At 39.2% G+C, this 15,441-nt stretch overlaps 1 protein-coding gene across 4 annotated transcripts in view; it reads left to right on the forward strand.

Moving 5' to 3' along the window:
• The window catches only part of Ganc (glucosidase alpha, neutral C), a 65,825-nt gene that overhangs the window by 45,050 nt on the left and 5,334 nt on the right, over positions 1-15,441 (forward strand). For 2 of the 4 annotated variants that reach the window (XM_074065740.1, XM_074065739.1), the window contains exons 18-22: positions 226-469; positions 9,290-9,354; positions 10,945-11,021; positions 13,480-13,554; positions 13,895-14,023. In XM_074065740.1, coding sequence (XP_073921841.1) covers positions 226-469; positions 9,290-9,354; positions 10,945-11,021; positions 13,480-13,554; positions 13,895-14,023 — 590 coding nt within the window. Of the gene's footprint in view, positions 1-225; positions 470-9,289; positions 9,355-10,944; positions 11,022-13,479; positions 13,555-13,894; positions 14,024-15,441 lie in introns of those variants that run through there. The other 2 variants (XM_074065741.1, XR_012445429.1) reach the window with 2 other exon arrangements.

Below are 15,441 nucleotides of genomic sequence, written 5' to 3' on the forward strand. Positions count from 1 at the left end.
AACTTCTGACCTTTTAACAACAAAAGAATATTCAGAGCATCTGTCCAATCTCCAGACAGGCTGGGTTTTGTAGTGTGTGTCCCCTATTTGAGGCCACAGTTTGAGCCTATCATTCTGAGTGTGCATGTGGCATTTTCTCCTCTCAGTCTGCAGTGCCTTATTTTACCTGTGTGCATCATTTATTCAAAGCCTGGCTGCTCATTTGGCCTTTCTTTGCCCAACCAGCTGATGTGGGCGGCTTCATTGGGAATCCAGAGGCAGAGCTATTAGTGCGTTGGTACCAGGCAGGAGCCTATCAGCCCTTCTTCCGTGGCCATGCCACCATGAATACCAAGCGGCGGGAACCCTGGCTGTTTGGGGAGGAGAACACCAGGCTCATCCGAGAAGCTATTAGAGAACGCTACACCCTCCTGCCCTATTTTTATTCTCTGTTCTACTACGCACATGTGGCTTCTGAACCTGTCATGAGGTAAAAAAGAATCCTCCATCTGGGGACCCCAGCAACCAATCCATAACAGATCCTTTCAGTGATTAGGGACTGGAGTGAGTACACAGTGGTTTTAAGAGGAAAAGTGAAGAAAAGCATATGTTTAATCAAATTTCAGTGGGCTTACTATCAACTATACACAAGGTGCTAGCTGTTAACGAAACGGAAAATGAAAGCTAGATCCCCTACAACTTGTGATTAAAGTATCAGTATTTGCTAAGAGATAGAAATAGAACTATTTCAAAAAGTATGGGATGGTTTTGTAACTGATTCATTCCATGTTTAACCATAAGCATCCTCTCATAAAGAATATCTTACCTGTTTTGTGTGGTGATTCCTCACTATAATCCCAGGAGTCATGAGTTTGAGACCAGTCCAGGCAAAGATAGCAAGATGCTGTCTCAAAAACAAAAAAGGGCTAAGGGCATAGCTCAAGTGGTAGAGGTCCTGCCTAGCACGCCTGAGGTCCTGGGTTCAACACCCTGTTGCAGAAAAAAAATAACAACTTACCTGCCATCTGAGACTTTATCCAACACCCTTAGGGTGAAACTGTTCCAGGTTTGAGGTGAACATTTTTTCTAGTGTGTAACCAACTTTGTAAGTTAGAGAACAATGCACACATAGGCACATAATACACTTAAGACTTCAGAGTCAGAAGTTCCTAAATTTGGGTCAGATTAGAATCACCTGGGGAACTTTTTAAACCTACAGGTTCCAAAGGGCACACCTCCAAAGCCTTCTAGGAATCTTCTTGGGTAGTTCTCAGGAATCGACCTTTGTTAGAAGTTTCTCTGGTGATTCTAGACATGAACCAGGTTTAAAGACCACTGCTTTGTTATCATTCAGTAGAAGAGAAATATATTATAACAAAGGCAGGTGAATAAACTAAAAATAAATTTCTTATTAAAAAAATCTCTTCCTTGTGAAATTGAAAAATTACTAGAACCATTAAGTTGATATCCAAATAGATAGATATTGGAAGTTTTGTTATTTTTATGTACCTGAATGCCTCCTAGATAAGTTGTGTGAAACAATAATCATCAAAAAAGAATACTCGCTGGGTGCTCGTGGCTCACACCTGTAATCCTAGCTACTTAAGAGGCAGAGATCAGGAGGATCATGGTTCAAAGCCAATGCAGGAGGAGAATTCCAAGATGGCGGCTAGAGGGAGGAAGCAGAAAGCGACCCTCCTATAGTGAAATCTTGGAGAGACGCTGGAGACACACTTTGCAGGCATAATCTCGAGAAAAGGCATAACTTTGACTCCTCCACATCTCCAGCCGGCGCAGAGAATCTCCACTTCACGTTAAACGGAGAACCGAGGAGGCCCCCGGGCCGCCAGTGGCCGGCGCCCATACGGCTTGGGAAGACGCGGACCAGGTGAGCTTCGCGGTACCGCGGTAGCCCCACAGACAAGCCTGGGCCAGAGCAGCACAGCCCCCTGGACAGACTGACCTCCACCCGGGAAAAAAAGAGAAACTGAGTACTAAGCAATAAGAACAGTTAAGACACGCTGGAAAGAGGGTGGGGCGCCCTGAGCGCTGAAGATTGGGGGAAGGGAATCCTTCCAGGGACTGTAAATAAACGAGCCGGGCGGGCTGGAGAGGCTCTGGCGGGAGCGGGGCGCGCCAGCAACCAGGAGCGGGACGCTTGTGAGAGGAGGGAAGACCCACTTCCCACGTGAACTGTAAATAAACACGCAGGCCTGACAACGCGGGGCAGTGGCACCTTTCCCAGTGCTTGCAAAGGGGAAAGCCTGTAGCAGAGGCCGCCGCACAGGAGAACTCTGAGCAAACAAAGCCTGTGGGACCAGGTGAGCGCTAAGCTCACCCCAGAGATCTGCATAAATAACGCCGCCAGCTACAGGCTGAGAGCAGCAGGCAGGCAAGCCACAGTTGCAGATACCACTCTCAGAACTGCCTCCAGACGCTTTTTTTTCTTTTTCTCCCTACCTTTGATGAGAGAACAACCGAATTACACCTGCAAGCCGAAAAACTTACTGAAACTGTATTGCATTTGAACTGGGGACACTTGGTGGGGCTTTCTTTTTGTGTGTGTGTGTGTGTGTGTGTGTGTGTGTGTGTAGTTCTACTTTATGCATCCCCTTTGATGAGACAACTACAGAACAACATCTGAGGCACCAACTCCAGGACTGGAGATTGAGACGGACATCCAAATTATTAAGACTGAAATTGCATTGCATATAAACTTGGAAGTTTTTTGGTTTTTTGTTTTTTGTTTTTTTAATTTTCTATTTTCCATTTTATTTTAATTCATTTTTATAAATAGATATTACTTTCATATACTTATTTTTAATTTTTTTATCTTTGATTTTCAATCCTCTCTCTGTCACTCTATTGTCTGTTCAGTTTACTGTCGATTAGTACACTAACACTCCCTGTTTATACCTTTGAAACTCTCTTGTCTGATACCTTGTTCTGCTTTCTCCCTCTTGTCTGTATATTTGTTTTCCCCTTTTCTTTAACTTCTTGCTTTCCATCTCAGCTCACTCTTCCATTCTCAATATTACCATTGTTATTATTACAAGCTAGAAAATACTTAATTACACACAGTACAGGGACAGTAACAACACCAAGGACAATGACAGGAAGACAGAAAAAACAAGGAAACCAGTTTCCCCACAGCAAAAAATTAGTACAGGAACCAGAGGGGAATGAAGAGAACAGAAACTCAGAGCCAGACTCCAACAAAATGAAGATAAACTATGCCAAAGGACCCAATGAAGCCTACAAGAATAATTTAAAAGAAGACATACTACAAGTACTCAATGAGAATTTTATAGAGATGATACTGGATAGGGTCAACCAAAATGTACAGGAGACACTCAAGAAATTCCAAGACAATAAAAATAGAGAATTTGAAAAAGCAAAAGAAGAAATAAAGGAAACCATAGAAGCACTGTATAAACACCAAAGTGAAAGAGAGAACACAATGAATAAATGGATAAATGAACTCAGGACAAAAATAGACAACAATAAAGAAGAAAACAGCCAGGATATGGAAAACCTCAGAAAAAAGAACGAAACAGAACTGCAAAACAAAACGGAAGGCCAATCCAGCAGAATAGAACAAACAGAAGACAGAAGCTCAGAACTTGAAGATGAAATGGTAATTAAAGGAAAAACTGAAGAACTATTAATTAAACAACTCAAGACCTGTGAAAAGAAAATGCAAGAACTCACTGACTCCATCAAAAGACCAAACTTGAGAATCATGGGCATCGAAGAAGGAGAAGAGGTGCAAGCGAAGGGAATGCGTAATATATTCAACAAAATAATAACGGAAAATTTCCCAAATCTAGAGAAAGATATTCCCATACAAATGCAAGAGGCCTCCAGGACACCAAACAGACCAGATCAAAATAGAACTACTCCACGACATATCATCATTAAAACAACAAGTTCAGAAACTAAGGAAAGAATATTGAAGGCTGCAAGAGAGAAAAAACAAGTAACATACAAAGGTAAACCCATCAAAATCACAGCAGACTTCTCAACAGAAACATTAAAAGCAAGAAGAGCGTGGGGTGAGATCTTCCGGGCACTGAGTGAAAATAACTTCAACCCCAGGATACTCTACCCAGCAAAGCTATCATTCAAAATAGATGGAGCAATAAAAGTCTTCCATGATAAGCAGAAACTAAAACAATATGTGACCACAAAGCCACCATTACAAAAGATTCTGCAAGGGATCCTGCACACAGAAAGTGACACCCAACTTAACCATGAAAAGGCAGGCAGCACCAAACCACAGGATAAGAAAAAGCAAGACAGTAGAGAGTAACATCAAGTTAGGTACACACAATCAAACCTTCAAACAACTAAGATAACTAAATGGCAGGAATCACCACATACCTATCAGTACTAACGCTTAATGTTAATGGACTTAATTCACCCATCAAAAGACACCGTTTGACAAAATGGATTAAAAAAGAAGATCCAACAATTTGTTGCTTACAGGAGACTCATCTCACCGACAGAAATAAGCATATGCTTAGGATGAAAGGCTGGAAGAAGATTTACCAAGCCAATGGCCCCCGAAAACAAGCAGGAGTAGCAATACTTATCTCTGACAAAGTAGACTTCAAACCTACATTGATCAAACGAGATAAAGAAGGACATTCCATACTAATAAAAGGGGAAATAGACCAAAAGGAAATAATAATCATCAATCTGTACGCACCCAATGTCAACGCACCCAATTTCATCAAACATACCCTGAAAGACCTAAAAGCATATATAAACGCCAACACAGTGGTTGTGGGAGACTTTAACACTCCATTATCATCAATAGATAGGTCATCCAAACAAAAACTCAATAAAGAAATCCAAGATCTAAAATATGCAATAGATCAAGTGGACCTAGTAGATGTCTACAGAACATTTCATCCAACCTCTACACAATATACATTCTTCTCAGCAGCCCATGGAACCTTCTCCAAAATAGATCATATCCTAGGGCACAAAGCAAGTCTCAGCAAACATAAGAAAATAGAAATAATACCATGCATACTATGTGACCACAATGCAGTAAAAGTAGAACTCAACAACAAAAGTAAAGACAAAAAACATGCAAACAGCTGGAAACTAAATAACTCATTACTTAATGAAGAATGGATCATCGATGCAATAAAAGAGGAAATTAAAATGTTCCTGGAAGTCAATGAAAATGAAAACACAACCTACCGGAACCTATGGGACACAGCTAAGGCAGTCTTGAGAGGAAAGTTTATAGCCATGAGTGCATATATTAAAAAGATTGAAAGATCCCAAATCAATGACCTAATGATACATCTCAAACTCCTAGAAAAACAAGAACAAGCAAATCCCAAAACAAATAGAAGGAGAGAAATAATAAAAATAAGAGCTGAAATCAACGAAATAGAAACCAAAAAAACCATACAAAGAATTAATGAAACAAAAAGTTGGTTCTTAGAAAAAATAAACAAGATCGATAGACCCCTGGCAAACCTGACTAAAATGAGGAGAGAAAAAACCCAAATTAGTAGAATCAGGAATGCAAAAGGGGAGATAACAACAAACACCATGGAAGTCCAGGAAATCATCAGACTACTTTGAGAACCTATATTCAAATAAATTTGAAAATATAAAAGAAATGGACAGATTTCTAGATACATATGATCATCCAAAACTGAACCAAGAGGAAATTAATCACCTGAATAGACCTATAACACAAAATGAAATTGAAGCAGCAATCAAGAGTCTCCCCAAAAAGAAAAGTCCAGGACCTGATGGATTCTCTGCTGAATTCTATCAGACCTTTAAAGAAGAACTGATACCAACCCTCCTTAAACTGTTCCATGAAATAGAAAGGGAAGGAAAACTGCCAAACACATTTTATGAAGCCAGTATTACACTTATCCCAAAACCAGGCAAAGACACCTCCAAAAAGGAGAACTATAGGCCAATCTCCTTAATGAACATTGATGCAAAAATCCTCAACAAAATAATGGCAAACCGAATTCAGCAACACATCAAAAAGATTATTCACCACGACCAAATAGGCTTCATCCCAGGGATGCAGGGGTGGTTCAACATACGAAAATCAATAAACATAATAAACCACATTAACAGAAGCAAAGACAAAAACCACTTGATCATCTCAATAGATGCAGAAAAAGCCTTTGATAAGTTCCAACATCATTTCATGATAAAAGCTCTAAGAAAACTAGGAATAGAAGGAAAGTTCCTCAACATTATAAAAGCTATATATGACAAACCTACAGCCAGCATTATACTTAACAGAGAAAAACTGAAACCATTCCCTCTAAAATCAGGAACCAGACAAGGATGCCCACTATCTCCACTCCTATTCAACATAGTACTGGAATTCCTAGCCAGAGCAATTAGGCAAGAAGAAGGAATAAAAGGAATACAAATAGGTAAAGAAACTGTCAAAATATCCCTATTTGCAGACGACATGATCCTATACCTTAAAGACCCAAAAAACTCTACTCAGAAGCTTCTAGACATCATCAATAGCTATAGCAAGGTAGCAGGATATAAAATCAACATAGAAAAATCATTAGCATTTCTATACACTAACAATGAGCAAACGGAAAAAGAATGTATGAAAACAATTCCATTTACAATAGCCTCAAAAAAAATCAAATACCTAGGTGTAAACCTAACAAAAGATGTGAAAGACCTCTACAAGGAAAACTGTACACTTCTGAAGAAAGAGATTGAGGAAGACTATAGAAAGTGGAGAGATCTCCCATGCTCATGGATTGGTAGAATCAACATAGTAAAAATGTCTATACTCCCAAAAGTAATCTACATGTTTAATGCAATTCCCATCAAAATTCCAATGACATTCATCAAAGAGATTGAAAAATCTACTGTTAAATTTATATGGAAAAACAAGAGGCCACGAATAGCCAAGGCAATACTCAGTCAAAAGAACAATGCAGGAGGTATTACAATACCTGACTTCAAACTATATTACAAAGCAATAACAATAAAAACAGCATGGTACTGGCACAAAAACAGACATGAAGACCAGTGGAACAGAATAGAGGATCCAGATATGAAGCCACACAACTATGAGCAACTTATCTTTGACAAAGGAGCTAAAAATATACGATGGAGAAATAGCAGCCTCTTCAACAAAAACTGCTGGGAAAACTGGTTAGCAGTCTGCAAAAAACTGAAACTAGATCCATGTATATCACCCTATACCAAGATTAACTCAAAATGGATCAAGGATCTTAATATCAGACCCCAAACTCTTAAGTTGATACAAGAAAGAGTAGGAAATACTCTGGAGTTAGTAGGTATAGGTAAGAACTTTCTCAATGAAACGCCAGCAGCACAGCAACTAAGAGATAGCATAGATAAATGGGACCTCATAAAACTAAAAAGCTTCTGTTCATCAAAAGAAATGGTCTCTAAACTGAAGAGAACACCCACAGAGTGGGAGAAAATATTTGCCAATTATACATCAGACAAAGGACTGATAACCAGAATATACAGGGAACTTAAAAAACTAAATTCTCCCAAAACTAATGAACCAATAAAGAAATGGGCATGTGAACTAAACAGAACTTTCTCAAAAGAAGAAATTCAAATGGCCAGAAAACACATGAAAAAATGCTCACCATCTCTAGCAATAAAGGAAATGCAAATTAAAACCACGCTAAGATTCCACCTCACCCCTGTTAGAACAGCCATCATCAGCAACACCACCAACAACAGGTGTTGGCGAGGATGCGGGGAAAAAGGAACCCTCTTACACTGTTGGTGGGAATGTAGACTAGTACAACCACTCTGGAAAAAAATTTGGAGGCTACTTAAAAAGCTGGACATCGATCTACCATTTGATCCAGCAATACCACTCTTGGGGATATACCCAAAAGACTGTTACTCCAGAGGCACCTGCACATCCATGTTTATTGCGGCACTATTCACAATAGCCAAGTTATGGAAACAGCCAAGATGCCCCACCACTGACGAATGGATTAAGAAAATGTGGTATCTATACACAATGGAATTTTATGCAGCCATGAAGAAGAACGAAATGTTATCATTCGCTGGTAAATGGATGGAATTGGAGAACATCATTCTGAGTGAGGTTAGCCTGGCTCAAAAAACCAAAAATCGTATGTTCTCCCTCATATGTGGACATTAGATCAAGGGCAAACACAACAATGGGATTGGACTATGAGCACATGATAAAAGCGAGAGCACACAAGGGAGGGGTGAGGATAGGTAAGACACCTAAAAAACTAGCTAGCATTTGTTGCCCTTAACGCAGAGAAACTAAAGCAGATACCTTAAAGCAACTGAGGCCAATAGGAAAAGGGGACCAGGAACTAGAGAAAAGGTTAGATCAAAAAGAATTAACCTAGAAGGTAACACCCACGCACAGGAAATCAATGTGAGTCAATGCCCTGTATAGCTATCTTTATCTCAACCAGCAAAACCCCTTGTTCCTTCCTATTATTGCTTATACTCTCTCTACAACAAAATTAGAGATAAGGGCAAAATAGTTTCTGCTGGGTATTGAGGGGGGGAGCGGGAGTGGGTGGAGTGGGTGGTAAGGGAGGGGGTGGGGGCAGGGGGGAGAAATAAACCAAGCCTTGTATGCACATATGAATAAAAAAAAAAAAAAAAAGCCAATGCAGGCAAATAGTTCACAAGATCCTATTCTCGAAAAAAAAAAAATCCTTCATAAAAAAGGGCTGGTGGAGTGGCTCAAGGTGTAGGCCCTGAGTTCAAACCCCAGTAACACACACAAAAAAATACTCAGCAATTATCAATCCCCTCAATAAGGTATTGCCAACTTGAAAACAAGAAAGGCCAGTTCTTTTCATTAAATCAGTAATGATCAAGCAATGCACAAAAGCCAGTAACAGCAAGAAAAATGGCATAGAATTATTATCATCATAGGAAAATATGATTTTAAAGCATTTAATTTGTTTCACACCAAAAGAGCAATGCCTTTAGACTTGCATAAATCTATTATTCTACCTGCTAGAGTAGTATTTAGTGCTCAAAAATCAGATGGAAAAATTGTAGGTACTAGAATTCTCGATATTTCAATAGAATCTTTGAGTTAATATGAAGGTCTTTCATATAATAACAGTATAGAGTTCAGTGCTCAGAAGCTCTTGAGCCATATGAAAAAGGATCTTAACTGTTTGGTTACTTCCAATTTCTTTTGAAAGTTAAAAACTAAAAAAAATTCTAATAAAGCATTTAACAAAAATATATAATAAAACGTATAATGATGTTAAAATGTATTTTTTCCTTTTCCCAGGCCTCTGTGGGTAGAGTTCCCTGATGAATTAGAGACTTTTGGTGTGGAAGATGAATACATGCTGGGTGAGCATTTATAGATTAATTAAAGTTATAGTAAATACTGTAATTATGTTTTGTTGTATTTTCTAGTATGAGAGCACTTTTTAAAACCCTAAGTCCAGTTGGGCACCAGTGACTCATACCTATAATCCTAGCTACTTGGGAAGCTGAGATCAGGAGGATCAAGGTTTGAGACTAGCTCACTGAAATAGTTCGTAAGACCCCCATCTCCAAAATAACCAAAGCAAAATGGACTAGAAGTGTGACTCAAGCAGTAGAGTGCTTTCTTTGCAAGAGTGAAGCCCTGAGTTCAAACCCTAAACCCAAGAAAAACAAATTTTATAAAAACAAAAGAAATTCCTTCACCAAAATTTTAATGCATTGGTTGGACTGTAGCTCTATTCTGTTTTAAGGACACATTTTTAGTATTCTTACCAGCTTCAAAGAAATCCATTGTATTGGTGAATATAATTTGAATTTTTTTTAATTTGGGCTACTCCTGTAGGATTTTTTGAATCTTTTTGAGAGAGGGTCTTGCTATATAGGCCAGATTGGCCTCAAAACTCTGATCCTCCTATCTCAGCTTCCTGAATACTGGGATAACTGTTATGCGTCATCACAGCCAGACTTCTTTCTTTAATGAGGATTAACCATCAAATCTATAACATGGAAGTTTGTCCTCTTAGAGACAGGTGTCAAGAAGCAAGGATAAAACATCCCATTCAGAGAGTGAATCCCATTTCTAAACAGTGGAACCTCCAAATGTAAAAGAAATAAATAAAAAGAGCACTTGGCCTAGGGATGTAACTCAGAGGTAGAGCACTTGCCCAGCTCCTCCTTGCTTTCTAAAACCTTAATTCTACTCACCTCAGTCAAAGTCAGTCCCTCCTGTTACATAACTTTCATTCTACTTTGTACTTTGCCTCTTTTTGTCTTAACTCTAATTAATTTGTATTTACTTTTTAATATCTGTCTTCACATACTAAAAACTCCATGAGGGCAAAGATAAGCTTGTTTTATTTGCTACTATATTCCCAGATCCTTAGCACAGTACCTGGCATTCAGTAAATAAATATTTATTGAATAAAAGAATGAATTCATAAATGGATGCATTTTACACAGCTATGGTGCCAAGATCAAAGCAAAATAATTCATCCAGACTTCCCTTAAAAGAACTACAAGCTTCCCAGTAACTGCCACGAAGAAGAACCTGAGTAGCCACACTGACCACACTTCTGGATAACAGCTATGGGCTCACCTTCACCAACATCACTCAGAGCAAGTGATAACACACATGAAGAGGTGCAGTGGTGCTTTCAAATTACTGGCACACTAGTAGTTATACACAAAATGAGTCTGTGATAGACTGTGTCAGGGTCCCTTCCTATAATTCTAATATGCCATAAATATATTAGTCAGTTACCTCTTTGAGCCCTTGTCTTCTTTCTAACAAGGCATCTCTCTGACAAGTCATTGGTTCTACTCACCAGTCTCTGGCTTACAGAAGTTCACAATCTAGTAGTATTTAAAACCATAATAGTGTTCAATTAAAGGGAAAGGATGTTTTCAACTTCCTATAATGATATTCAATTTTATTTCCTTTCTATTATTTAGGTAGTGCTTTATTAGTTCATCCAGTTACAGAACCAAAAGCCACCACAGTTGATGTATTTCTGCCAGGATCAAATGAGGTAAGAGTTACAACAAACACCCACCAATTTCGTGTCTCTTACCTCTTACTCCTTCATTTCTTCATCATGCAGTTGTGACTATGCACCAAATGACTTTAGCAACCTTTTATAGGTCATGACCAATTTATCGGTGAAGAGGTGGAAGATGAATAGGTGATTACCCCAAGAAGTATCAGAGTGATTTTTTTATCTTCACACTTGTGTCACTGACTTGTGACAGTGAGTCCTTACAAACACACTGAGGCTTTGGGTAGGAAGAAATCATCAGAGTACCACGAGGTATTAAACTCTGGAGGAAACATAGGTGTAGAGAGACTTTGCTCTTTTGTTCTGCTCCCTCATAATCCTGAGTTTTGGTACCAAAAACATGTCTCCAGAAACTCACAAAAGTAGATAAAAAGTAATGAGAGTGACTTTCCTCTGCTGCCACCATCCTTCCTCTGTTCTTTTATTAGTTATTGTCATTATTGTCACCGTATAAAATATCATCCTGGACATGCTGGAGTCCAGAACATTAAACCCAGGCAGAGCACTGGGAGAGAGGTAGGAGAACAATAGTCCGCAGTCTGCAGAACAGAGAGACCACAGATGTATCCAAAGGGGCCAGGAGAAGCGGCAGGGCAGAAACGAGGGGCATTAGACTAGGGCCATGGAGGATCCTGGCTGGGATGAGACTGTCATGTCAAGATAGCTTTTGTTTTCTGAGGGGCTACCATTCAAACTGCCATACTTGTCATTAGTGATATGACAGTCTTTTCTCCAGAATGTTTCTGAATTATAGTTCTTCCTCTTGGTTTCTCCAGTAACTTGGAGTTCTGAAGTGGAGGGCTCTTTACAAAGGTTCCCTGCCAAGTAGAAACCTGAGTAAAAGGTTATGTACAACAGCAACTAAGTAAATGTTCCTCCTGAGCACGTCTTCTGTGAGTTTCTCAAGTTGATTCTAGCAAAGTGCTGGATTCACTTTAAAAGGACTAGCTCCCTTTCTAACTTAGCCAAGAATTTTTATCAATTATTTGTCATCATTGCAAACATATGTACTACATTCCTTCAACACCTTTTCCCAGAGTGTTCTGTGATTGTTTCTCTTGCTACACCTTCACAAACCGTGGGTGAAATAGCCAAGCTGTTATTTTTCTTTATTTTTTATTTTTATTTATTTATGCATTTATTTTTCAGTGATGGAGTTTGAAGCCAGGACCTTGCACATGCTAAGCAAGCACTCTACCACTGAGCTATATCCCCAGCCTTCATTCTAATTAGTTCCGGAAATGGAAGCTAGGCAATTCCCAACCTTATTTGAATCAGCTTTTTACCTTTCACCTCCACCAGCTCTTTATCTAAATCTACTGGTGTCAGCTTGGAGAGAAAACCAGAGAAGGACATGCAAGAAAAGAAAGCTAAGACAATGTCCCTCATAAACACAGACACAGAGATCCTTTACAAAACATTAGCAAGCTGAATTTAATCAAGGATATCGCATCATGACCACAGTGTAGTTGATCTTGCTGAATTAAGAGTTCACTGCTGCTAATGATGGTCAAGTCAGGCCTGTCACCTTCACAGCAGGACAATGACAGACTCAACAGCCCTGCTATATAAAGGGTGTGGTAATCCCAGGAGGTGAACTTGCAACATAGACTCTGTGGCTGCCAGGAAGAGTACTGAGCTAGAAAAGAGAAATTGGGGTACTTGTTTTCATGCCCCTTGTGATGGTGTTTTAAGGATTATTCCATCACATCTCTGTGGGACTTTTTTGGTAGTTCAGCAGCTAACCCTCTTGATAGGATCCCAGATAAGAGTTAAAAGCTCATCTCTGACTTGTATGCTCTGTTAAAAAGTGATGCCATGTTAGTAATCAGGCTTCCATTTGGTTTCCTCTCAAATCTGTTTCTCCAGTGCTTTTTCTCTTCTCCTGTCACATTTTTAATCCATTTGCCTGCAATGTGCATTTCTTTGTTGTTGTTTTCTCTTTCATCATCTTGTTCACTGCTAGAAGCATTAAGTTTTTGTAAGCCAAGTGGACAATAAGAACCTCGAGGCAGGAACTATGTTTTCTCTTTCACTCATGTAGGGACCTTAGTTATGAATATGTAGCATTTAGCACAGTGGTAGATTATTCAGTAAATCACTTTTGAATGTAGAGATGGATATGGAATGGCTTTTTAGTTAATCAGTCTTGTAACTGGGATCTTCTTGAAAGCATGTTTTTCCTAACTTCCAAGATAAAATAAACAAACCTTTTTCTTTTTGGTGGTACTAGGGCTTGAACTCAGGGCCTCTTGCTTGCTAGGCAGGCACTCTCTCATTTGTGCCACATCTCCAGCTACAAGATTTAAAATTATATTTATTTTAGCCTTCTGGGTATTTAAAATGCAGATAAATAAATGTCTTACTCCATAATGAAATTGTGAGTAGAGTTGCTCATAGACTCTTTTCACTGGGATCTGTTATTTTTTAGATCTGGTATGACTATAAGACATTTGCTCATTGGGAAGGAGGATGTACTGTGAAGATTCCAGTAGCCTTGGATACTGTAAGTTATTTTCAGAGTATTATATTTAGCCATTGTGTTATATTAGTCAGCTCAGACTGCCAACAAGGGAAGGTACTTGTAGGGTCAGGGGGAGATAGATGTGCTTTACTTCTTGGTTGATGAAGGGTAGGTACTGTCCCTGCCAGTTAAAAAAAATAGGCACTTTTTAGTGAAGCCCTTTTCCTTTTAATGCCAGGGCCCCCATGTTTACTATTGTGTGCCCACAAATTTATTTTGCCCTTGAGTCTGTACTTGTAAGGAGTGTGAATCTCATACAATGAAATATTCTAAAATTCCTGTAAACAAGTATGTCTTCCCTGAGAGTGCTGCTCTGTTACAGATACCAGTGTTTCAACGAGGTGGAAGTGTGGTACCAATAAGGACAACCATAGGGAAGTCCACAGGCTGGATGACTAATTCCCCATATGGTCTCCGGGTTGCTCTAAGCACGAAGGTATATGGACAATTGGTTAGCCTTTTTGTTATTACTCTGTCTCTTTACAGTGGTAGCCTTTTGAAGATATGACACCATGTAAAAATAGTGGGTCCCATCTACAAACTAGGTGTTTCTGATGTTTGCCTACGAACATCAAGGTTTTGAATTATTTCTTTTATATATTTGTGTATCTATTTAGACAGGGTATCTCTGTAGCCAATCTGGCCTCAAACTCGTGACCCTCTTCCCTCAGCCTCCTTAGTGCTGGGATTATGGCCTGTGCCACCATACACAGCTTGAATCTTTTCTAACTATTGTCCATCTAGTCTGCTCTTTCTAGAATTGTTCATAGGGGAACTCGTAGATGTGGCCATGGTGATTGCTGTCACGTGTCTTCCTTGGGCACATGACTGTTGGTGCACTTCAGCATGGCACTGATTACTACCAGACTAAAAGCTCATTAGGCCATAGGCAGCTTGCTCCTTGGATTAGCCCTGAAACCCAGTCTCTTGCAAAAGTGCTCCTGTGTCTATATACATTTCGGGACACTTCCCTCCCCACCCCCAGTCAATGATTTCTATTTCATCAGCTGGTTCAAACACCTAAATCCTCCTTGAGTAAAGCCTGGAAGATCCAGAACTGATTTGAGATCTTTTGAACCAAGAGAGACCTTTATCATACTCCTCCCCTATCTATTTACCCAAATACATTATAGGAACGAACACAAATTCTTACTCTTCTTTTTTTTTTTTTTAAAGTCTTTAAATAATACTATGTATGAAGCTGCTTTAAGCTACCCTTGAGTAATATACCTGCTGGAGTTTGGCAGTACTGGAATTTGAACTCAGGGCCTTGCACTTGCTGGGCAGGAGCGCTACTGCTTGAGCCATGCCTCCAGCCCAAATTCTTACTCTTATTAAAGGAGTAGTTACTCTTATTTATATTAATATTATAAAGTAATTTAGTAAGTTGCAGCTTTCTTTTCCATCTATTTCACTTGCATGCCTTCTTGGTTCAAAGTTTGGGTCTTGGACCCATGTGAGGTTCCAGAATAAATGCAAAAGGCTAGAGATCAATAGCACATCAAATATTGTCAATAACACTAACCTGCCATGTGGTGTGCCGTGACACTGCTTGACATGCAAAACAGGTCCTCCTACTTAAAAAAAGTATGAGCCAGATATCATTCTCTAAATGGAAGGTCTTCTGAAGATGGTTGATCTTATCTATTGCATACCATTTTTTAACTTTGGTTTTGTTCTGTGAACTTTCTTGTCCTTGTCACATTCTGGGATAGTATTTTTAGGGAAAACACACCACTGACCATAGCTCATAGTTTAAATTTCTTTCAACAAGGTCTTTTTGTGCTCTTTGTAACTAACTTCCTTATTCATATTATCTTATTATCTATTCAGGGGTGACTGGATATTGAATATGTTAGGTATTATATG

The sequence above is a fragment of the Castor canadensis genome, chromosome 2 (genome assembly GCF_047511655.1).
Source record: "Castor canadensis chromosome 2, mCasCan1.hap1v2, whole genome shotgun sequence".
In the NCBI taxonomy this organism is placed as follows: domain Eukaryota; kingdom Metazoa; phylum Chordata; class Mammalia; order Rodentia; family Castoridae; genus Castor; species Castor canadensis.